The 24,653-nt window shown below is 47.8% G+C and overlaps 1 protein-coding gene across 1 annotated transcript in view; it reads right to left on the bottom strand.

The window, feature by feature from the left end:
- RREB1 (ras responsive element binding protein 1) overlaps positions 1 to 24,653 on the bottom strand; it is a 176,092-nt gene that overhangs the window by 57,813 nt on the left and 93,626 nt on the right. Inside the window, 5 exon segments of the mRNA XM_049106052.1 lie at positions 4,391 to 4,554; positions 5,883 to 5,972; positions 10,948 to 11,160; positions 11,787 to 11,910; positions 15,826 to 15,945. Of these exon segments, the coding sequence (XP_048962009.1) occupies positions 4,391 to 4,554; positions 5,883 to 5,972; positions 10,948 to 11,118 (425 nt within the window). The 5' untranslated portion in view covers positions 11,119 to 11,160; positions 11,787 to 11,910; positions 15,826 to 15,945.

Genomic DNA, 24,653 nt, shown 5'->3' with positions numbered 1-24,653 from the left:
ACAAGAGTAAGATGTTTAGGAATAAATTAACAAAATAAATGAAAAATTTGGGGTACCTAGGTGGCTCAGTTAGTTGAGTGTCCAACTTTTAATTTTGACTCAGGTCATGATTTCAGGGTCATGGGATCAAGCCCCACTTTGGGCTCCATGCTCAGTAGGGGGTCTGTTTGAGACTTTCTCTGCCTCTCCCCCTGCTCCTCCCCCCACTCTTTCTCTCAAATAGATAAATTAATAAATAAATCTTTAAAAAGTCGCTTGCCACCCCCCCCTAAAAAGAAATAAATAGGGCATCTAGGTGGCTCAGTCGGTTAAGTGTCTGCCTTCAGCTCAGGTCATGATCCCAGAGTCCTGGGACTGAGTCCTGCATCAGGCTCCCTGTTCAGTGAGGAGTCTGCTTCTCTGCCCCTCCTCTGGCTTATGTGCTGTCTCTCAAATAAATAAATAAAATCTTTAAGAAAATAAAAGCCTTTAAAATAAAGAAATATAAAACTTACACTTTGAAAACACAGTTCAGTGCACCTGGGTGGCTCAGTGGTTGAACGTCTGCCTTTAGCTCATGATCTCGGGGTCCTGGGATCAAGTCCCATATCAGGCTCCCCATAGGGAGCCTACTTCTCCCTCTGCCTATGTCTTTGCTTCTATGTGTCTCTCATGAATAAATACATAAAATCTTTAACAAAAGGGGGCAGCCCAGGTGGCTCAGCAGTTTAGCGCCACCTTCAGTCCAGGGCATGATCTTGGAGACCCAGGATCGGGTCCCACATCAGGCTCCCTGCATGGAGCCCGCTTCTCCCTCTGCCTGTGTCTCTGCCTCTTTCTCTGTGTGTGTGTGTGTGTTTCTATGAATAAATAAATAAAATCTTAAAAAAAAAACTTTAAACACACACACACACAAAAGAAATCCATTAAGATGTAATGGATATAAATGAATACCCCATGTCCAAAGATTCAATACTGGTAAGGTGGCAATACCCCCAAGTTGATCTATGTACTTTATAATGTCTATAATTATACCAGCTATCTTTTTTGCAGAAATTGACAAGCTGATCCTAAAAATCATATGGAAATGCAAGCAAATCAGAGTAGCCAAAATAATCTTGAAAAAGACCTCAGTTGGAGGACTGACACCTCCCAATTTCAAAACTTAGCCAAAAAGCTATAGTAGTCAATACAATGCTAGGCCTGAAAGGCAGACAGACATATAGATCAATGGACTAGAACACAGTAGATAAATAAATCCTTACATTTATGGTCAACTGAATTTTGACAAGAGTGGCCGGACAGTTCAAAGGGGGAAAGAAAAGTCTTTTCAACAAAGTACAGAAGATTGAACTTGGACCCTTTCCTTACACTATACCTAAATATTAACTCACACAGATCACAGACTTACATGTAAGAACTACAATGATAAAGCTCATGGGATTCCACTTCACACCTAACAGGATGACTGTCATGAAAAAGACAGGCGGTAGCAGGTGTTGGCAAGGACGTGGAAAAACTGGAACCCTCATATGCTGCTGGTGGGAATGTAAGATGATGCAGCCGCTTTGGAAAACAGTCTGGCAGGTCCTCAGAATGTTCAACACGGAGCTACCACATGACCCAGCTGTTCCACTCTGAAGTATCTACCCAAGAGAAATGAAAACATGTGCCCACACTGAAAGATGGAGAAGAATATACACAGGAGCATTTTGCATTAACAGCCAAGGAGTGGAAAGGACCCAAATGCCCACCAATTGATGAAGAGATAAATAAAATATGGCAGATCCATACAATGGACTATTATTTGACAATAAAAAAGAATGGGGTACTGATACTGCTACAATACAGATGCATCTTGAAAACGTAATGGTAAGTAAAGAAATGAGTCACGAAAGACCACAGATGAGAACAGGCAGATCCAGAGACAGGAAGTAGATTTGTATTTTCCAAGGGCTTGGAGGGTAGGAAGTAATGAGAAGTGACTGCTTGATGGGTATGGGGTTTCTTTTTGGGGTGATGAAAATGACCTCACATTGACTGTTAGCACTGACAGCTGCAGGACTCTGTGCATATACTAAAACCCATTGAACTGTGTACACTTCAAATGGGTGAAACATAGGGCATATGAATTATATCACATAAAGGTGCAAAAAAATAAAAAAAAAAGTCAAGTATCAAGCCCAGTGCCTGATGCATATACACCACGGCTTTAGCTTTGAGTATTAATAAGATGCATTGTCTGATACATCACTGTAGAAGGATGACTATGACCTTTACAGATATGCTTGACATGTGTCATATTCGATCACAGAGGCTCTCCCAAAATGGCAATGTCCCCAATCAGGAGTGACTAGCTCAAGACCAGGGATGTCTCACAGAGGATCTTAAGCAATGAGTGCTTAGGTCCAAAGCAGCCCCAAGGAGGGTACATCACACTAGTGCGCCCCCCTGCCCCCTCCCAATTTAGGGCTGGTTCATGGGAAGTTCCACTGAGCATGGGTCTCAGGAAGAGAAAGCAGGGAAACCATCCAAGAAGAGAATAGGCCTCCAGGACCAGATTTTGAGAGGGCAAGTATGTAAGGGACAAAGGACTTCTTGAAAGGTGTGTGTGTGGGGGGGGAGCACAAATAAAAATAAAACAAAATCAAAACAAAATGGCAACAGAAGGCAAAATGATACAACCAGGCTGATCATGCTGGGGGAAAAAAAAAAAAAAGCAAAAAGCTAGGGTGTAAAATACGGTATTAAGCCACAGTGATGGCATTTATTCACTTCCTTCTTTGTGCTCAAAAAAACGCTCCTGGGAGGAGGTGAGGGGCAAAGAGGCCCGAAATTTACATGCAAAGAAAAAAAAAGTAAAATATTTCGTAAAAACATCTCTAACACGCTGGTATCTTTCCTCAAGTCGCACCATACCGCACTCCCAGGAGTTCAGACTGAGAAATCCACAGGCTTAGGATTATTGCGGCATTACTTAGAAATGCAAACAGTAGTGACAGATAACGTTTACTGAGTGCTTACCGGGTGCCTCGACTGTGTGCAAAACTCATTATCCCCTAACCCTCAGCCCTCTGCAATGACGTGGACGCTACTTAAAAACCTCGTTTCGGTGGAGAGGAAAACGAAGCACAAAGGTTAAGTAACTTGCTCAAGAACGGAGAACTTACAAGTGGCGGAGCTGAGGTCTGCCGTTAGGGGCCTAATTCCGAGAGCCCAGATTCGCCACTATACCCCTGTGTCCCAGGTATCCGTCAGTGGTCCACAAAATGGTTTTAGGTGGAATAAACCGGCCCACCTCATTGTAGTGTTGCTAGATAGTAAAGTGTCAATTTCACAATAATTACATCAAGTTTTCTTTTGAAACAAATGTGTAAAAAAGAAAAAAAAAAGTTGGTCAATTTTAAAAATTCACCTGGAAGGGAATATGGAAAAATAAAAATAGTCTGATTTTCCGAGAAGTTGAAATTTTCTGAGTCTCTTTAAAACATCTTCCCTAGAGTCCTGATGCTCCTTAAAATGTTTGTGGGAAGGGATGCCTGGTGGCTCAGTGGTTGAGCATCTGCCTTTGGCTCAGGGCATGATCCCAGGATCTGGGATCGAGTCCCACATCGGGCTCCCTGCATGGAGCCTGCTTCTCCCTCTGCCTGTGTCCCTGCCTCTCTTCTCTCTCTCTCATGAATAAATAAATAAAATCTTAAGAATAAAATAAAATAAAATAAAATGTGGGAAAAATAAAACAAGCATTTAAAAAAAAAAGCCTTTTTGCTCTAAACCCTCCAAACCTATGTAATTTTTCTACAAAGTATATTTCCTACTCATTTGTCCCCCCCAAATTTTAATATGCCCACCACCGGGCTCTCTCCCACTTCTGAGTGAGCTGCTTTCTCCCTCAGGAAGTAAATTCCTGACACTTATCAGATCTTCTTTTTCTTCATTGTATTCTATCTTATCCTGAAGTTCCCAAGACCAGGCCACCTAACTATTTATTCAAAGGCCCCAGAAATTTTTCGCAAGGAGAAGAGCTGCAGGGAATCTGGTAGGCATATGCAAATAGTGTTTCAGAGGCAAGGGTTACTATGCTACTCCTCAGGGCTTCCTCTACATCTGATAAGCTGCCCACCCCTGGTACCCAAACAAAGAAGCTCCAATTGGCAGAGGGGAAAGGACTCTGTGTTTCATCCTGAAGATCCCCAAAGGCCAAAGACCTCACCCAGGTACTTCAGTTTTCCATGGCTAGACATGTCCAATTCACCGGAGAGATGAGCAACCAAAGCCATCTCCGACTTCACACAGCCCACAGATCCCAAGAGCTCTTGAACCTCTAGGCAAGTCCCCTGGTGGCTCAGAGGCCACTCTACTTTGTCAACCTGCAGATCCCAGCTACCAGGCAAAGGCCGTCCTCACCCACCTGTGCATGTTCCCATTGGTGGTAAAGGACTGGCCACACACGGTGCACTTGTACGGCCTCTCGCCAGAGTGCACCAGCATGTGGCGGTCCAGGGAGCTGGCCGAGCTCAGCGACTTCCCGCAGATGCTGCACGAATGGTCGGCCCCTCCAGTGTCTGTGTTATGCTGTGGAAAGCAATCATCACAGTGGTCACTTAAGAAGATCGGTCAAAACTTGGCTATTATAAAATGCAAATTCAGAGCTTTATAAAAACAAACAAAAAAACCCAAACAACAACAACAAAAAGCCCCAGTACTGCTTCTCTGATATTTTAATGTTTCTTTTTTAAATATCTTCCCAGGAGTCAAAAATCTGTCAGGAACACAGGCAAATAACTATTTTGTATGATCTCCTTCCACTTTCGGGTTCCAGTTTTGAACAACACTTGTGCAAGGCTCAGAGAGAGGTGGAGTCTTCGCAGGCCTTTCTGAGAGACACACAGAGAATTAACTGACCACATATGTTAACACGAGAAGAACCCTCCACTACGAAACTACCGTGAAATAGGGTCTTCCCATTAAGGCCATGTCCACTCTTCCAGTTTGCTGACTCAGGCCTGCTGTCAGAAAGAGAATTGAAACCTGCACAGTTTAGAGATCTGGCCTCTGACACATGTTAAAAGGAACATTTCTAGCCAAATCCAAGCTAGTAAATGATGTTATTTACTCATGATTTTAATACTGTCAAACCTTCTCACTCATATGTGGAATTTAAGAAACAAAACAAATGGCAAAGGGGAAAAAAAAGAGAGAGAGAGAGACAAATAGAAAAACAGACTCGACTCTAGAGAACAAGCTGATGGTTATGGAGCGAGGAAGAATGGAGGGAAATAGAGGGTGGAGATTAAGGAGGGCATTTACATGATGTAACACGATGAAAACAAAAATTAAAACAAAAATTCATCCATTCCCATTCCAAATACACATAGTCAATCCTTCGTTGTTCTAGATTCATCCATACATTGTCACGAATCTACCATAGCAGGCACGGGAGAGAGGTAAATGTCCTAATATAGAAGCCAAAAGAAATCCCAAACAAATTCTCTGCTGCAGGACCTAAGTTTATAGCAATATAAAGGATAGGGATCTTCATCTACAATCTCACTGTCACTGTGAAGAGACTTGGTTCAAACTGACAAGTCACACGTGAGGAAAGGTCTTCTGTTCTGTGAGGTCAGTTAGCAAGATGTTTGCTAAAGTATGAAAAGGTATTCTGTGTTGACCTGGGAATCTCTCACAGATTTCAAAACCACCCCTTAAAAAAATAAAAATTAAAAAAAAAATAAAGAAAAAAACCACCCCTCAAGATTATTAAAATATTCAATCCAAATTGAGCACAGACATAATTCATCTGCTAAGATCAAATCACCCTCTCTTTTTTTTTTTTTTTTTTTCAAATCACCCTCTCTTAATGAAGAACGATTTCAAGCAGAAATATAAAATTGGCAGCAAACCTGACGGATGTGCATAGTTAGCTGATGCTGTGTAGTGCAAATCTTTTCACACAGGGGACAGTTATAGGAAGACTTCTCCTCTTTCGTTTCCTGAAAAGACACAATACAAGGCAAAATCAAGTTCAACTCACAGTTACGCCCGTGCCTCTTATTCTGATGACAGGTGTCTCAAGAGCCACAGCAATAAATCAGCTGAAAGCATGGGCTCCAGAGCCTGTCTGGGAATGAGCTTGGGTAAGTCACGGTCCTGTCCTGTTTCCTCATGTATAAAATGGGAAAAGTAACAGCACCTACCACAGTGCATTGTGTGATGAGGACTAAATCAATTAACACACGTAAAGCACTGGAACAGTGCCTGGTACAGGAGAAGTACTCAATAAATATTAGTGTTTTTATTAAACATCATTTCATTAATCAGCAACGATGACAAAAAAAATCAAGGATCAAGTCTCTGCAGAGCTGAAAATGGAATATTTCTCCCCGAGGTGGCTCCGGTCACTGATTTTCTAACCTGGTCTCGTTGAGGGCCTCAAGCACAGTTTTCCTAACAAAACCCCACCCTCCCAACAGTGCAAGACTTCAGTGCCCAGCTGTGCACCCAACAGACATCAACATGACCCTCTTACTTGCTGCCTGCACCTGCCTGACACCACTCTTAAGCCATGAATAAGAATAAGAATGCTGCCCTTCTCCAAACTGGGACAGGGAACGACGACCCAAAATAAAGACTTCCACAGAGGGTGACAAAAGAACCAGCTCACAACTTGGCGAAGTGGCTCATTTTACGTTCCCTTAAAACATGTGGGACAGGCTTCCTTCAAGCAATAGATTTTTACCTTTTTTTATGGAAAAGAACGAGTTCTTTCACTAGCCGCAGGCTATGGCTCCTCTTTCTAACTCACTCTTAGAGAGAGTTGCCCTGGACGTGCCTCCTTACCCACAGAGACCCTAAGCACTGCGGTCTGTGTCCTCATCCCCAAAACCAACAGGATCAAGGCTTGGACACCTCTCCCAGGAATCTGAAACCGAGGTGCTTAGAGATGGAGATCAGTGGGTTTTCTGCTGCTCAGCAGAATCATCTGGACAGCTTTTCTGAACTATGGGTTTCTAAATCAGACTCATGACATGCTGAATCCAACTGGGGGCAGGGGATGGGGTTGTACCCCAGAAATCTACTTGTTTCATAAGCAACCCGGGAGTTGCTCATATGTACTTAGGTTTGGGGTGACTAAGTCAACCCCTGAGGTGATCATGAATACCTGAATGGAAAGTTCATGTAGGGGTGCCTGGGCGGCTCAGTTGGTTAAGCGTCTGCCTTGGGCTCAGGTTATGATCTCAGGGTCCTGGGATGGAGCCTCGCATGGGGCTTCCCCCTCTCTCTGCCTCTCCCCCGGCTCATGTTCTTGCTCTCAAATGAATAATTTAAAAAATCTTTAAAAAAGAAAGAAAGCTCCTGTAGCCCTAGGCTTGTGCTGAGCACCTTGGTAAGTCCCAGCCACAAGAATGCAGCCTGTGGAAGACACCAGGGGCATAGAAGTGCAAGACCAGGAAGCCCGAGGGAGGGGATGGTACCACCTCTAAGGCTGGACCCTCAGGCTTCTTTCAACAAGACCTCTTTTTACTAGTTTGTACTCATTTGAATGTGCTTTTTGTTCTTTGCAAATCATACCCATCCTCGAACACTTATTAGGAGCGAAACTTCACACTTGGAAACGTCAGTTTTTTTTCACAACCACTGTTAGAGATCCCATTTTCTGGATGAGGAAACAGGTACAGAGGCAAGTGCCCTGTCCCAAATGAGAGAACCGTTAAGCAGCAGATCAAGGAGTAAAACTCAGGCCAGCTGCCCCTACAGCCCATGCTGTAAGCCACTATGCTACAGAAGTTGATTTAAAAAAAAAGGGGGGGGTTAACCCCAAGGTTAACAGAGAGGAAACACCCTTGTGGCTGGCTCATGAGACATGATGAAAATACAAGTCACCCTAAAGACTATAAAACAAATGGCACCATAAAGCAGGCAGGGTGGAGCAAATGCATGAGGACGTCTTGGATGTCGTGTGCATGGGGGTTCCATCTCCTCTGCAAAGTCTAGCAGGCCTCATTGTAAGCAGTACAGATGCTTTTCTAAACCGTGGCACTGGGTCTGAGGATGAGATGCTACATGTTTTTTCAACCCCAAATTAAAAGAAATTACAGATACAAAGTCTAAGAAAGTTAATTAGCCCAGGGACAGTTAAAAAGCGCTGGACAGTCTCATCCGGGCACCCATGCACTTCCAAGCTCGCAGGGGTGTGATGTGCATGAAGCCACCCCTTCTTGGCCCTTCTGGCTCTGGTCAGAATGGAGCTGGCTGAGAACCATCGGACAGAGACACCAAAAACGAAAGTATTCATAACAAAAGAAGAACACTCACTATAATAATGAGGGATGTCTCCTACCTGGGCCCAAGCTGAGTCTCAGGAGTATTTTTGTTAAATTATTAGAACAGTAAGAATAATTCAGTAAAAATAATTTTTTTAAAGAAAGATTCATCAGTGAGATGTCAATAAATGTTAAAAAGGCAGGCATCCATGTGGCCAGCCTCCTGAGGCTGTTTTAAAAAACTATCTTGTGGGGGAGCCTGGGAGGCTCAGTCGGTTGAGGTTGACCTTTGGCTCAGGTCATGATCCCAGGGTCCTGGGATCAAATCCCACATCCGGCTCCCTGCTCAGCAGAGTCTGCTTCTCCCGCTCCCTCTACCATTCCCCCTCACTCGTGCTCTCTCTCGCCTAAATAAATAAAATCTTAAAAAAAAAAAAAAAAACCCAAAACCCAAACCACCTTGCGTTCACTTTGACGTAGACACTAGACATACTGAGTAGCTCCCTGGGCTATCTGGCACTGGGTCCAGGGTTTATCACGAACCGGAATCCAAACCTTCTCTGAGGCTTGGCAGTGGCACGCTGCAGACCCGAATGCAGATCTACAGAATCCACAATGGTCTGGGAGAAATAAATCTCTGGGCTCAGATTTAATTTTGACAACCAAACCCAACAGAAAAGAGAGCAGCCCTGCTGGAGGACTGTGAATCCAGTTACTGCGGCTGTGCGGGTGGAAGGAGCAGACTTCCTGAGCTGACAGATAAAATTAGCAGCTAATGTGATAACTAACCATTCCATAATGAAACAATCTGGCACCCCTGTCGGCGTCCGGCTGTGGCTAATCTGTCCTGGAACTCGGTGCTAGTGTGGAAGGGACTCCTCTCTGGGTTCCCGCGCGCAGCCTTCCCCGTCCACTCACAGGTAAGGATGATCCACTCTCTCTCCCCAGACACTTTAGTGTTTTCAATGTGCTGTCTTTCCATATTCCCTCTGGCCCAGACCGCCCTCACAAACCCTAAGCCAGTGCCCTGAGGAACCGCGGAGGACACGGGAAGTAGATGAGAATGGCTCAGGTCAGGTATATGTGCACCGCTTGCCTGCAGAGTCTCCCCACTTCCATGCAGGGATGGAGGTGCTACTGGTCACACCCTATGGCTCATTCTACCTGCGGTCTCTGAACCACCAGGAAGGGACCAGAGCCTGGACTTGGGTCAACTCTACCTGTGCGGGGGAAATGCTGGGCTTGTCACTACCCATGCCACTTTCTCAAACACAGAAGGACGAGGAGACAGTGACCTTATGGATCTTGTTCATCCCGAAATGCCTGACATGCGGGGCCACACTTGGCCGGAAGTATATAATGTGAAATGGGTGGATGGATGGAAAGATGGACGGATAGATGGATGGACGGACAGTCATGTGAGAGTGGAAATAAACCTTTTCTTCCCAGAGCTAGCACTCCTTCTTGACTCAGGCCACAGTCATACAGGCTGAGTATTTTCTCAGGTACCCATAGGAAGAGAGGCAGGCAGAGACAAGGGAAAAAAGAGAGAGAAAAAGTGTCAATGTTCCAACCCTACGTCATCACTGAAACCCGCCAAGTCTTCAGCCGCGAGGAAGACATGAGCGGACCTTTCCCTATGCTTCGGAGGTATTTAGGGCTGGGATGACTCTTCCTGGAGGACAATTGTATCAAAAGCCTTCATTAATATCTTACTTCTAAGAATTTATAGAAAACCATCATAGATGGTGCTCAGATAATTCTGTAGAAGGACAGTCACTGGAGGATTATCAATAAAATAGAAGATGAATTCACAAAACAGGTCTACTACTTTCCCATCCATTCCTGGTATGGAGACTGACTCAGAAGACTGTCTCTTCCCCTGGGGATTTGGTATGAGGCCATTCCGGAAGTTAGACCAAAAACAAAATGTGGAGTCATTAATGGAGATTACATGGATTCAGAGAAGAAATGAGAACTACTCACCTTCTGCCTCACTCCTTGAGTCTCGTTGAATGTGTTGCTAACAGAAGAGCGACAACTTTTCAAGTGCCCCATGTGTAGGTTAATTAAAAGATCCATCTTATTTCCCAATGGAGAAGACGCGGACTTTCGTTAACATATGAATTAATCCTTCCAATCCTGGCCCACCCATTCACTCCTTCCCACTCCTCCGATCCCACTAAAAATTCAAGAGGACTAAATCACATCTTAAGTGGAATTCTCTGGAACCAAATTCTGTGCTTTGTCAAGGGTGGAAAGCTGAATGGGAGATCCAGCAAAACCAGTACTTATTTGCTACCTAATCTGAAGATAATTTAAAAAAAAAAAAGAAAATCAAGGAGGCAGTTTTGACAATCCAATTAACCAGCTGCATAAGGAAATGAACCACATCACAGAAGAGGAGTAAGTCAAGTTCTTTGCCTTGGCCATCACGTGAAGAAAGCTTGCAATCAAATCAAATTACAGGATAGAGAAGGATGCTTCCACCAATATTGACACCACAGCAGAGAAAATTTTCTCCATGAAAGGTAACTGACACAAGCCCTGAAAAGTTCACTCTTGAAGCCTCTCGGAATGTGTTTAGTTCTGAGCACGTCCAGGGTTTTGGCTTAGGAAGCTGGGGCTCAAGCGAACATCCTTCTCCCAACGTTCTCATAGAGTGAAGCCACCAGACGTCACCAGCTAGCGCACAAAAGCTTACCTGGTTCCTTCTGCCAATCCGATTTGGTCCTGGAGGCTTCGTGGGGGACTTGGTGCTCTGGGGGCTCCCGCCATTCTCGGCGACCTTCCCTACACTCATTACCGCTGACATCATGGTGTTGACGGAAGACAAGTCTGAACCTTCCAAGCCAACGGGCGAACTTGACGTCATTGGGTCAAGGGTTTAAGCTTCTAAGAAGCCTCTGCCATAGAACTGAAAATCGGAAATTGCTGCTGTTGATCACTGCGAAGTTTAGCCTCTGTCAGAGCCAGGTGGCGCTGGCCATGGCTACCATAACCGTAAGCCAGGTCAAAACACCTAAAGCCCTCCTTCTTCAGTTCAAGCTGATACTCGTGCCCAAAATGACTTAAGCTTTCATGTAAATGAGGCGTTGTCATACCGAGACTGATAACCTTGCTTCCTTTTTGAGCGTATGCACCGACACAACCCCCAAAACCAGCAGACGCAGGTCTCTTGGCTTTCCCTAATCTTTCATTAGGCAGAGCAGGAAAGGCTAAGCCAACAATTAGGAAGCCCAGGGAGCTGACATTTGGCCAGCACCCTCCTCATAACCTAACTCATTTACTACTACATGAATGTTCTAGACTTAACAACTAATGATGAGGAATCGTCCGGTCTCCCTAACCCCACTGCTGCAATGCAGTGATTTTACAGGGGGGTGCCGTTATGTAAGACAACTGAGAAGCCAATCTTATCAGAGTTATAACCAAATTTCAAAGCAACGTAAAAAAGACTGTTTCTTAAAATATACAAGTAGGTAATGTGCCTATACCCCAGAAAGTGGACAGAAGAAAAACCCAGCCCCCGCTGCCCATTACCTCCATTCTCTGCCCCAACTGATACACTATGAGCCTTTCCCCTGCTATAGCTATCATCCACGACGAGTAGGAAGGGAGTCTGCGTTTGCTTCTTTTTTTTCTTCTCTTGTATCACTTGTTGACACTGGAAGGGAAGCAAAGGGCAAAAAAGATTCAGTGAATGCCTTCTCCCTTAGTGAAGAAAAAACTGAAACCATGTATCTGTCGTAATCTCAGGCCACTATATTCACCAGAATACACAAAAGGGAGGCGATTTTAAGTCATCGTCTTCTTCCAAAACCACAATCTGTGGTTGTTTTCTCGACCTTAACTCATGTTCCCTACAGTGCTGTCACACTCACTCCCAACAGCCAAAACGATTCTGTGGTATTTTATTTTCTGGGAGCTCCTATTTACACCCACATCGAGTTTTCCTTCATGCTCTACCCCCGACCCCCGAAAGTATTCAGACTCCTACTTGACCCCTCCTCCCGCCTCTACCTAAAACTGACAGAAGGGGAGGCAGGAAAGGAACTCCCGGAAGTCTCATCATGGTCTAGAAGGTATTAGGTCAGACCTTGTCAGATGAACAGAATGACCAAACGGAACACCAGGGCTCATGGCCATTCAGGCTTTTCTAGTTCCATACCTTTCCATGGCTATATATGGGGCCAGAAATAAAGTCTGCAGGTAAACTACTTCCCTCATTTTATCTGGGAAGATACAGAGCCAAAGCCCTGCCTGTAAGCCACCTATCCTATGATCCCACAGTGTGCCTCAACTGGACTTGTAGTCAAAGACCAAGCTCATTATCTCAGCAGCCAAGCGAACGCTCAGAAACACCACCAGAGAGAACATGATTTCTTGTGGTTTCCTCCTCCAACTTCAGGGGATGTGACCTAGGATATGACAAATGGCAACACCCAGAGCAGCTACAAATGTGTCCAGCAGCAGAGCAGGGAAAGCCTGGGGGTATATCAAGTGATGTTGCCATCAGCTGAGAAGTCTTGGGCTAAAATCTTACCCAAAGAGCCAAAGGGAGTCAAACGAACAGTACTTTTCTAGTCAAGAGACAAAACGTGCCTTCCTTGTTGACAGGCATTTTGAAGGTATGGTTAGAACGGGTTTGCAAATGGTGAGTAAATGGATTAGTTGCAGAAACACACAACTGAAGACAACTGACCTGGGCGTAACCCATGCGTCTTTCCCACACAGAGAGAAGAGCTACATCCAAAATTAAAGAAAAAAAAAAAACCAAACAAACTGCTGTCCTTCGGTGAAATTTTGCCATTCTAAAAGACCATTAAAAATTGTGCTTCAAACTTCCTGTTTTTAACGGTCTCTGAAAATGTATTTGGGAGATTTCTCTCTAGGAAAAACCATGAGACACAAGCACACACACGTAAGTGGGCATACACACATGCACACATGATTTCTTTCTAACTGCATTTCTAGGGGCGCCTGGGTGGCTCAGCGGTTGAGCATCTGCCTTCAGCCTAGGGCGTGATTCTGGAGACCCAGGATCGAGTCCCACATCGGGCTCCCTGCATGGAGCCTGCTTCTCCCTCTGCCTGGGTCTCTGCCTCTCTCTCTCTCTCTCCCTGTGTCTCTCATGAATAAATAAATAAAATCTTTACATATATATATATATTTATGCCCATGAGGCAGCTCCTGCAGCCCTTTCGCAGCTCCACAGGGTCAGGGCTGCCTCCCTGCTGCCCTAGGCCAGGGAAGGAGGCTGTGGTCAGGGCTCGGGCAGCTCATCCAGGACCCCCACTCCCCTGTAAGCCCTGTTCTGTGCAGGGCAGACCCAAGCCATGACCTTTGCAGCCCCTCCTAGGTGCACGGACCCCGATACGTGATGACAAATCCCCCCACCCTGTGGTCCAGGGTGGACGCTCAGGGATCTCTGGGTCATCCTGGCCCATGAGCAGGCTTGCTCTTCACGAACTGAAGAGCAAAATATATGTATATATTTTTTTACATGAATATATTGAATATATGCATATATGTTACATGAATATATATGTATATATTCATGTAACAGAGCCCGATTACTAGTAAGAATTTTTGTTAGTCATTATAACATCAAACAGATTCTTGGGCAGCCCAGGTGGCTCAGCGGTTTAGCGCAGCCTTCAGCCCAGGGCCTGATCCTGGAGACCTGGGATCGCGTCCCACGTCAGGCTCCCTGCATGGAGCCTGCTTCTCTCTCTGCCTCTCTCTCTTTCTCTCTCTGTCTCTCATGAATAAATAAAGTCTTTAAAAAAAAAAAAAAAACAGATTCTTGCAAGCACCCTCCGTGTCTTCGATATATAATAGCTAGCCATCGCCGTAATAGCTAAACAACGTAAGGACTGAAGGCTGCAAGGACTTATCCCAGTTGGAAAAGAAGAAAAGCCATGCAAACTTGTTGTTTCCCATTTTGTCTGGACAGGAAGACATTTGCTACATTCACTTCCTCCTTTGGGATGGAAGTGTAAAGTGTGACACTACCCACTGATGACGCCAGGATCACTTACATTTACTTCCTTTCTTTACCTACTTTATTTTTTATTTTTTTTTAAGATTTTATTTATCTATTAAAAACAGAGAGAGAGAGGCAGAGACATAGGTAGAGGGAGAAGCAGGCCCCATGCAGGGAGCCTGACATGGGACTCGATCCCGGGCCTCCAGGATCACACCCTGGGCTGAAGGCTGCACTAAACCGCTAAGCCATCAGGCCGTCCCTCTTCACCTACTTTAAATATAGGCAGCAATCTACTTTTTTTTAATAGAGACTTCTCATCTCTGATCAGAAAGTATAATAGCAAAAAGAACCCCAAAGCTATACTATTTGAAAAGAAGAGCACAGTCTTTGGGGTCACCCCTGAAAAACTTTCAGAAGCAACCCATTCCAGCCCCAAGGAGCCATTATAGGCTTTGACTCTGGTTTACTCCTGTGTCTTATACTGGAGTTCTCCCTTTGGGAGGATAAGACAGGAAAGAAGAGAAAGGACCTGGTGTAAATAAGGTTGCTCATCATCCCAAGTTATGGGGGAAAAAAAATCTGCCTTAGCATTAAGGCACATCTATGCACTAAGCTAACCAGAGGCCGGTTGGCCAGTACTGGTTAATTTTTCCCACCCACGCCCAACCCTAGACTCTACTGGGGTTATAACCCAAACTAACAAACTTAAACCTTCTGAGACTGGATCTCAGGGATGAAAGCGAAGTTGAACAGCGTAAAGTCCGTGTACAAAGCACGTTTTTTTTATGGATATATTTTTTTATTTATTTTTAATTTTTTATTTATTTATGATAGTCACACACAGAGAGAGAGAGAGAGAGAGAGGCAGAGACATAGGCAGAGGGAGAAGCAGGCTCCATGCACCGGGAGCCCGACATGGGATTCGATCCCGGGTCTCCAGGATCGTACCCTGGGCCAAAGGCAGGTGCCAAACTGCTGTGCCACCCAGGGATCCCTTTCTTTATGGATATTAAAAGTCTTGGTATCTTCAGTCTTTCCTTTGCTCCCTGATACCATCCTACACATCAGCCCCATTACTGCAAATAGCAACAATCAAATAATGACAATAAACAAGGTAAAAGTCACCGAGCCCATTCTAACGCAATGTGCTCCAACTGGAACCAGAGAGGACTGGGAGCCCAGATGAAGTCCCCAAATCACAGATAAGAAAAGCAGCCATCGTCTTCATTGACGTGGCCAAGGAGACTTGCCTGGCGGTCCAGTTTTCAATACAAACAGTCAGAATCTGGGGGCGGAGGGGGAGGGGGGAGAGCAGGGATCAGGGGTGTGTCTGAGGCACTCTTCCTGTGAGGCCAACACTCGACACCCTCTGAGATTTCCCATCCCACACTCCAGGCTCATTGGACCAGGAAGAGCTAGCGATTCAGGGTTACAATTTCACTGTGGTTTTGCATCAAAGCCTCAGCAGGACCACGGGGAAGAAACAGGGCAACTCAACAGGGGAATGTAGGGGATGGGAGGGAGAGGGAAAGTAAGACTCAACACTCCGAGTTATTGTGACTCCAGGAAAGTCAATAAAGTTTAACTGACCTGTTTTCTTCGTCTTATCAAGCTGGCCCTCTTTACGGAGGAGCTGGCGCTGTTGGAGCCCAGACGTGGGCAGGGTCACACCTCAAAGCCACCACCTCTGGAGCACAGAGTCAGAGCAACCTGCACAAATGAGAAAAGGCGATGTGAAGGGGGTGTCAGGACCAGAAATGATCCCGTCTCTGGGCCTTTTGCTCTACTTGATACCAGGAGTCACCAGTTAAGGACAACAGCATGTTTCCCATCCCCGCCTGCATGCATCAGCAAGCTTCTAGCTCCTAGGGTTTCCTCTGGAGCTGCTCATGAGCATCAGAGCGAGGGCAATTGGAGTCCAGCGTGCCCTGGACAGACAGGAACCCCCCCAAAGCACCCCCAACATGTCACGACGCACCGGGTGCCAACACTGTGTGGGAGCAGCTCAGACCACTGGCCCCAGGCGGAGCTCTGGGCATCTCAGTGGCATGGTAATAGCAGAGCCAGATGGGCCACTGGTTTTAAGGCAGAGAAGAACAAGACAACACCAAGTGCCATCAGCCACAGAGTGGAAAGAAGACGACAGCTGGAGGGAATAAACAACATGGAACCAAATGGTCTCTTAATGGAAAGGGCGGATTAGTACACTTTCTCCTGAGTGGTGGTGGAAGTGCCCAGGACAGTTCAGAGGGGACCCGATACGTATCTTCTCCTTACTGCGGAGAGGATACAGAAAACTTCAAGTTACACACGTCCCTCAAGAGTTTGAGCAAGTCCGGTCTGGGGGGCCAGGGACCTCCAGCCCCAGCCCTGGGAGAAAGCAGGCCCTCTGCAAAGTCCCAGAGCACTGGAATGCAGCCTTTCCCAGCATTTCCCAGAGCTGCCCTGTGCAGCCACATTCTGTTTCTGGAAACAGCATCCCCAGCTAAACTGAGGAGTGCCCGAGTGGGAGACCAAAGGACATAAATCAAACCACCACATGGACAAACCCTGTTGAGAAACACATGCTTGGCCCATTTTCTCATTTTGATCCTCTTTCAGGGCGTCTGGAAGAAAGCTGCTCCTTTGGGTCACACGCCCAGTTATCATCCTGGGCATCACTCCCTCTGCTGGGTTGGGGTGAGAAAGTGCCACCAACCGCCCCCCTCCCCCCCAGCAGCTCCTCAGAGATTTCTAACAAGTTCACTGCTTCAACTCTCCATCTTTTCTCTTTGCCCCTTTCCCTCTTGAAAAGTTCTTTGGATTTTGTATCAAGTATCAAGAAACAAGGAGCAACTCCTAGAGACAGCCCCTGAATGGGATGGAGACCCCGTAGGCCTTGAGGAATCCTTATTACCACCCCAGTAATTCCCAATGGTTTGGGGGGAGCAAGAACCTAATTAAGGGGCTGGTAAAAAAAAAAAAAATTATGGAGCTTCCCACAGCAAAGTGCACATATTCTACTATATCTAACATTTTCCTTCAGCATCAAGAGTTCAGGGACCCCAGAAACTCATCCTAGGGGTAAGCAGAACAAGAATCCTGTTTTCACTTGACATATAACCCACTTTCCTTTAAACTATGAATCAAGTCAAGTTTATTAAAATCCCCATGAGGTTTTAGAAATGCACAAAACATCCTTTCAGATCATCCCCACCCAAACTTAAGGTGAAACACTGTGGAAGAAAGGAAAAAAAAAAACACCACAAAAAACCAGGCCGAATTTCCCTGTTAGTATTCATTTCTTAATTCACAGCAAATTTTAAACAATTTTCTTACAGACTTTATTTATCTGAAATTGAGAGAGAGTGAGCGAGAGCGGGAGAGCACGCACACAAGTAGGGGGAGGGGTAAGGAGAGGGAAAGGGGGAAGCAGGCTCCCCCCTGGGCAGGGAACCCCATGTGGGGTTCATCCCAGGACCCTGAGATCACAACCTGAGCCAAAGGCAGACGCTTAACCGACCGAGCCACCCAGGCACCCCTCACAGCAAATTTTAATAGGAAGAAAGTCTGGAGAGGAACAGCTCCACGGTTGTTTTTCTAGAAATTACCACGGTCTCCAAGTAAATAAAGTGAATTCTAGTTCTATATAGAATTATTAAAAACACACATCAGATAGACGAGTCTTTGGAATTTAAAGTTGCCGGAATATAATAACTAAGACTCTCATTAAAATTTGAATTCGCTCCCTCCCCTCATTTAAAAAAAATCCTTTAGAAAAGTCCACCAGGTACACAGAGAACCAAAGTTGGAGAGCGCCAACCCGACACACTGGATCCTGAAACGTCCCATCTCCTAATTTTGGATGTAAAGGATCTGAATTCTGAGAATATCTTGCCATTAAAGCTGAGTAACAAGAGTCACTACCCTGTTTGGGGTTCCATCAGGCCTGAGGGATTCACAGAACTCAGCAAGTGGAAAAATACAGCACAGTTCTGGGAAGAAAATTCAAGATACCCCTTACCTCTATCACCATGGCCTGGGGCGGGGAGTGGGGAGGGGGGGAGAAGAAGGAAGAAAAGGAGGGGAAAAAGAGACCAGGTGAGGAGAGGCTGTGTCCTGGAAGGTGACTCCTGCAGGGGAATGCGAGGAGCACAGGCTGGGAATCTGGAAGGGTGGGTGGGTCTCTCGGGGCTCCCATGGGAGGATGCTGAACCTCTGGGTTTGCATTCCCACACAGGCTCTGCCCAGATCCAATGGAAGCAGGAGGACTTGCAAAGGGCAGAGGTCCATCTGCAAGGATGAGGGGGCAGGGCCGGCCGGCCTCCAGCCTCCAGCCTCCAGCCCCCAGCCCCTGAGGAGATAAGGGACAATGCTATGTAAAGCCAGAAAGAAAAGATTAAGGAGCCTGTCTCCAGGTCCAACGAGATAGCAAAGAGGAGATGAAAGATAAAAGGGAAGATGGGCTAGAAACAAAGCTGCTCAGCTTCGGAAAACCCAGAGGATTCTTCAGGGAAATCTAAAATCTGTCCTAAGGCCTGCAGGACAGATGGGGTAAGTTAGATGCCTCGGAGGACGGCAGAGGATGCTATAATAGGGAACTTTACAACACTGGCCCGGAGAGCTGCGGTGCTGAGCCTACAGACGCCCACGAATACTTGGGATGGTTGACCCGCTGCTGCAACAGCCTGGCTGGTTGGGGCCAACCCACGAGGCTCAAGGCTCCAAGTTAACCTCTAGCGGGGAGGGAGCTTTAGGGCAGCAAGGAGGGAGCTTTAGGGCAGCAAGGACGTCTCTCTTAGAAGGGCTGAGTCAGAGAAGGAGCTAGGAGCTGTTCCCTCACTCTGAACTAGGCCGGGACCGAACCAAGCCAGACTGGCTGGGCGCTGGGGCAATGCCCGTTCGCCGGGCCTGCAAAGCCCGGGGTCCCAGCGCTCCTCCAACGGGACAGCGTCGTGCGCGCATGAAGGCTGACAGCTGCGATGACGGCTCCAAGTTCCAGGAAGCTGATGTGTTTCTTGGCGATGGGTTCAGTCTATGCCTTGCACGGGGTGGCCACCCGGGCAAGTCACCACCCCCTCGCTGGCATGGGCTGCGGTCAAACGCAGCCGTGAGTGTCACATTGAGCACTCGAGCGGGCTGGGGACAACTGGGCACCGTGAGCTGCTCGGGCCAGTCCTGCAAACTCCCCACTGGATGAGGAGGGACAGCTAAGGCGGTGCATGTGGGGCCCCCCAGTCGGGCTGTCTTCGGAGATCGGCCTCCAAAACATTCCTCGCCCCGACTTTCATCTCCTCAAGACTACAGGGAGGCTTTCTAAGCTGCCATTCGAAGCTCTCCGTGCTCTGACTTAGTTTACCTTCTGGGCCTCTTGCACCAGTCCCCGTGGTTACCGCTCTGTTCAGTTTCTTCCCCCAGAGTGCAGGTCTGCATGCTGGCCCGCCCCATCCTATTCCTCAGGGGCCACCGTGCATACAAGGCCTCCTTCATTCCCATTCAGATAATTCCTGAAGCTCTTTGTTATAAAACTCTGCCTCAGCTGTATTCATACTAAGGCCACTAATGATGATGAGGGTGGCTAATGAGCTTTGAACACTACCTGCCCCCCGCTAAGTGCAGTATCTCATCGAATCCTCCTGGCCACACCCGAGGAGTACTGGTCCCACTGCACAGATGAGAAGACTAAGGTGGGTGGCGGGGGGGGGGGGTAAGCAACCCACCCCCAAGATCACGATGGTAGAGCAAAGTGAATCCAGCTTCTAAATGCTGCTAAGTTTCTTCTGGACAAAATCTGTAACCCTGGCCCAGGACTTGAGGGAACAGATGTGCTCCCCCAATCCCATTCTCGGACTTGTCACAATCACATTCTGAGTCATCTCTGCCCTTCCAGGCTGCTCAGCACCTGGCCGCGCATTTCTGCCTGTTTCCAGGCAGGAAAAGAGCCCTCTCCCTACACCTCACCCCTGCCTTCCTCCCTCTTGGGCAGGTTGCACGGCACAGGGCAAGAGTTTGCAAGCACTCACCGCCCTTGCTGTGCCAAGGGATGGGGGTGGGGTGGGTGGGACGTCCGCATTCTACACCCTTGGATTCTAGAAGGAGAAGGAAATTGGAAAGGAGCCACCAGGCGCTGCCTGGTATCCTGAACAGCCCAGTTCTGCCCAAGTGGCTGGATCCAACTGATCCACCAATGTGAACTCAGAGGCAGTCTACGTCCTCTAGGTCACTTCTGCTTCCGTGCAAATGGAAGGCAGGCCCGGAGCAAGGGGAGCTCTGATGGGAAGCCTACACTTTCAGGTCCTGGAGTGTCTGTGGAGGGAAGTAGTGGGGGAAGGCAGAAAGGGAGCACAGCGGGTTGGGAGGGAAGAGGCAGGATTGCAGAGATCAAAAATGAAGCAAACACCATGCGAAGGTAAGCGACAAGTTAACTACCACTGACCCTCCCACACAGGCCACCCCGGAGTGTCGTCCCCATGCGGCAGCATCACAGACCTTTGCTAGAAATGCAGATTCTCAATATCCGTAAGTCAGGTCATTACGCTGTCCACCTCAAACCTACACGGTGCCTATATCAAGGATATTGCAATAAGACCAAAAGGAAAAAAGAAATACAGACACTCGGGCCCCACTCCAGACCGATGACATCAAAAATACCTCTGGGGATGGGTCCTGTACATCTGTATGGTAGCTCTCAGGGGATTCTGATGCAGCCTTGAGAACCAGCAGCTATCTTTACAGAGAATTCTGGAAGAAGGGTGACACAAAACCAAGGATCTCCCTGAGAAACTTTCCTTCTGTGAGGATTAAGAAGGAGCCACTGTTTTATCACAGCCCCAGAGCAAAAATCAAGATCTCAGTTTTAATTTGAGCTATATTCACCACTATGAATGAATGAGTGAGTGAACGGATGAAAAAAGGAAGGAAGGAGAGCACGTGTGTGGGACTAATCTATGCAGGGCCTGTTTTAGCTGCTCAGGAATGGGGGCAAACGTCAGATGTGAACTTCAGACAGAGCAGGGCAGGCCTGCAGTGCATGGGATGTGAAAACCACTCGGCCTGGCCTCGAGGGAGCTCTGGATCCTCAAAGCCACCTCTCCAGCGAATGGCATTCACCAAGTTGTCACTCAAGGAAAGGGTGCTGTGGGATGTTCTCCAAGTCGAGCCCCGGGGCCAGGGTTTCTGGTGGTCCTGGACACCCTCGTGGGCCCTGCAAATATCCCTGCTGCTCATGGGCAGTTTGTGTGCCACTAGGGGTCAGGAAGGATAACCCTGAGGGAAGCCAGCCCCGAAGAAGCCCCTTTCGGCCTCAGAACCAGAGCCCTGTCTCCTGCAGTCTGTCTCTTAACGGGACCCTTGGATGGAGACGGAAAAAAACGAACAGAGATCCTTCTACAGCCTAGGGTGGCTGCCCCTCACGGGTCCTGTTTCAGGTGGCCCTGTGGAAGGAGCAGTCGCTGTCCTTAGGTAAAGGAACATTTTAATATTCAGTAAAGTGGGGAGGTGGGGAAGGGGTGGCCCAGGGGACTGACAGGTTCCATGCTGGAAGCAGCTTCTCTCTTAAAAATAAAATTCACTTGGGCATCCTGATTGTTACGTTATATACGATTTCAGCAGGGACGCGAGCGTTACCTTGGAGGACAGGGTGCTTGCTTACCAAACTCAACTGCATAAGTCAGATTAAATTAACTGTTTGAAATACGAACCAGTGGAAAGATGGACAGATTTTCTGGAACGTGCTAGATAAAACCATCCATGGGGCCCTACTCTTCTTCCTCTATCTCTCCACAGGGCTCTTGGCTTCTTCGGAGGGAGGAAATGGGGCAAAGTCTGGCTTCTAAACTTCTCTGTCGGTCAGTAAGACCGTGAAGAAGCGGGCTCTGCTCCTTGCAGCTCTTCTCCCAGGAGCGAGTCTTACTGACAGGATCGAAGCCAAGTCACAGCAGCCACATGGCAGTCATTTGCTGTCTTCCGGGGTGGGTGGGGGGGCCTCGGTGGCCCAGGGGGTGCGGCCCTGTCCCTCTCTCTCTAGGTGAGCTCGTCTTTTCCTAAACTGGCCACTGGGATCTGCTATTTTGTAATCTTCTTGCCCAACTTAGCAGAAACATGCATGGTTCCCTGCTCGGGCCAAGGAAGCCGGTGAGAACGAGGTGGGTGGCCCACAGGACCCTAACTCACTAAGGGACAGTCAAGTCAGAGGACACACTGGACGCTGTCACCCACCCCCAGGGCATGAAAGGCTCCACCAGGATCTACAAGCAGAAGATGTCTCCCTGCAGGAGCCTGAATTTAGAAGCCCCCACCCTACCCCACCCTGAGATCTGTCCAGCTGGCTTATCAGAAAAGGGTAGGGAGAGGGCTCCCTCCACATCACACCTTGACTGAGCAATTTAAAAACAGAAAGGGAGACTATTGCTATAATAGAAAATAGGATTTAAATAAGGGTATGTCAGAAGTCTGGTGTACATCCAACTCCATGCCTTTCAGAGCACCTCCTTCCCTAATCATGAGGGGGCACTAACCCTCTGTGACATAAACTCTGCACTGGAAAATGTGTTAGGCACCTTACAGATAGGTGATCCTCCCCCAACTCCTATAAGGCAATGATGAGGGTTTTTTTTTTTTGCCAGCTATTAAGCAGTCCCTAAGGGGCAGGGGCAGGATCCTAGACTGGGGTTGTCAGACTCCAAAATTCTTACACTTTGCTCTGCACCACAAGGACGATCATGGAGAAACCATTCAGAGAAGGGCAATGAGCACAGGGAACCCAAGTCAGGGGGAAAACAAGAAATGGCTGAAGGAACTAGAGATGTTCAGCCCAACAAAGAGAAAAATGGGAGACACCTTGAAGGCCTTGCACGTGGCAGGTTGAGGGGTGACGGGACTGGTGGGGGAGATACACACTCTTCTCATGTGTCCACTACAGCGAGAATAACATTTGTACAAAGCAGCAGGTCTGGGATCCGCGTGATCCTTTACACCAGAGCTCTGAACAACCAGCACTGCCCACAGAATGAGGCCCCCCTAACGTAATGAGCTTGCTGTCCCCCGGAAGTATGCAAGCAGAGGCTGAATAACCACTTCAGTTTTGCAGCGGGTGGGAGACTGCATCAGATCACCCTTTTGACTTTCCGATTCTGTACATCCAAGGGGATGGTCCCCTTCTACTAATTCTGTGAGATTCAGAAGCAGGCACTTAAAGAGCACGAGATGCGGAGTCTTCAATCTTGGGCTGGAAGCTCAGCTTGCCACCTACGGGGCAACCTGCTGGTCCCTGAACCTCACATCCGGAAAAGGAAGCTAGTGATACTGCTCTCGTGGTGCAGAAGTCAATCGGAGGAGTATTTACGAAGACCCTCTTCAGGGGGTACTGCGCCCGCCAGTACCACCGAGGTTACATCATTTGGTTCCCCACCCTGCAGTTTACCCAGCCCCTGGGCCAACTGCCCCCCAACTTCTAGATTCATCCACGGGCCTCATCTACTGCCAACGCTTTGAGGGCAGGGGTCAGTTTGATGATCTTTAAAAATTTCCATTCCAATCCCAGAGTCTAACAATACAGTGCAGCTGATCACGCCTGCAATCTAACGACAAGGGGCAGACCGGCCGCTGCCCGCTCCCTGGCCACGCTGTACGGAGAGCCGGGAACAAAAGCCCTCCAGCTTCAGTTCGCTGCTAAAACCAATCCTGGGCAGCTTGAGTTTGCTTAACCGAGGAAGCTGGCACTGCTGGCTCCCCCTACCCCGGACCTGGCTTGCTTCTGCCCAGGTTTCAGCACCTCTTCCTTTCCAGCAGTGGAACCTGAAGGCAGGGTGGCTCACACCCAGCCACTCGCCCCGACACTCCTCTGCAGTGGGTCTGGGCGCCTGTAATCACATTTACAGCCTGGAGGAGGTGGAGGCCGGAGTAAAGTTCAGTAGCCGTTTTGCAGAGAGTTTTAGGCAATATCCTGCAACTCTTTCACAGGCCTGAGGTTGTGGGGCTGGCCTTCCAGACCCGGGGGAAAGGAGCTGCAGAAACAGGATTCTCCACTTTTCCTGGAGGAGGAGCTGGATGCAAGCTAGGCACCCCCAGGGCAGGTGGGGCAACATCGGATCTGGGCTTCAAACTCCCAGAATCCCAGGCTGGTTCAGGAGGACACCCCTTCTAAAGCCAGAATTCCTTTGTGGGAGACACACTGTTGTTCGAAATGCTTCTGCCCAGACCGCTCAGAGGAGGCAATGGGGGGAGATCACATCTTTCCTCGCCTGTTGGAAAAGTGGTCGGCTGTGGTCAGAGGTTCACATGGGGGACCAGTCCACTACAGCCCATCAGCTGAGAGTGACTGCACTGGGGGAGCCTACCGCCCATGGTCCCAGGCTCCGGGGAGCTCCACGGCCTGCCCTTCATGCCCTCTAACGGGTGACCTCTTCCCCTCGGTTTCGGCCTCGAAGGAAAGTATTCAC

The sequence above is a fragment of the Canis lupus genome, chromosome 35 (genome assembly GCF_003254725.2).
Source record: "Canis lupus dingo isolate Sandy chromosome 35, ASM325472v2, whole genome shotgun sequence".
NCBI lineage: Eukaryota > Metazoa > Chordata > Mammalia > Carnivora > Canidae > Canis > Canis lupus.
Note: the sequence above shows the minus strand (reverse complement) of the source record. Positions and strands in the feature narration are given on the sequence as shown.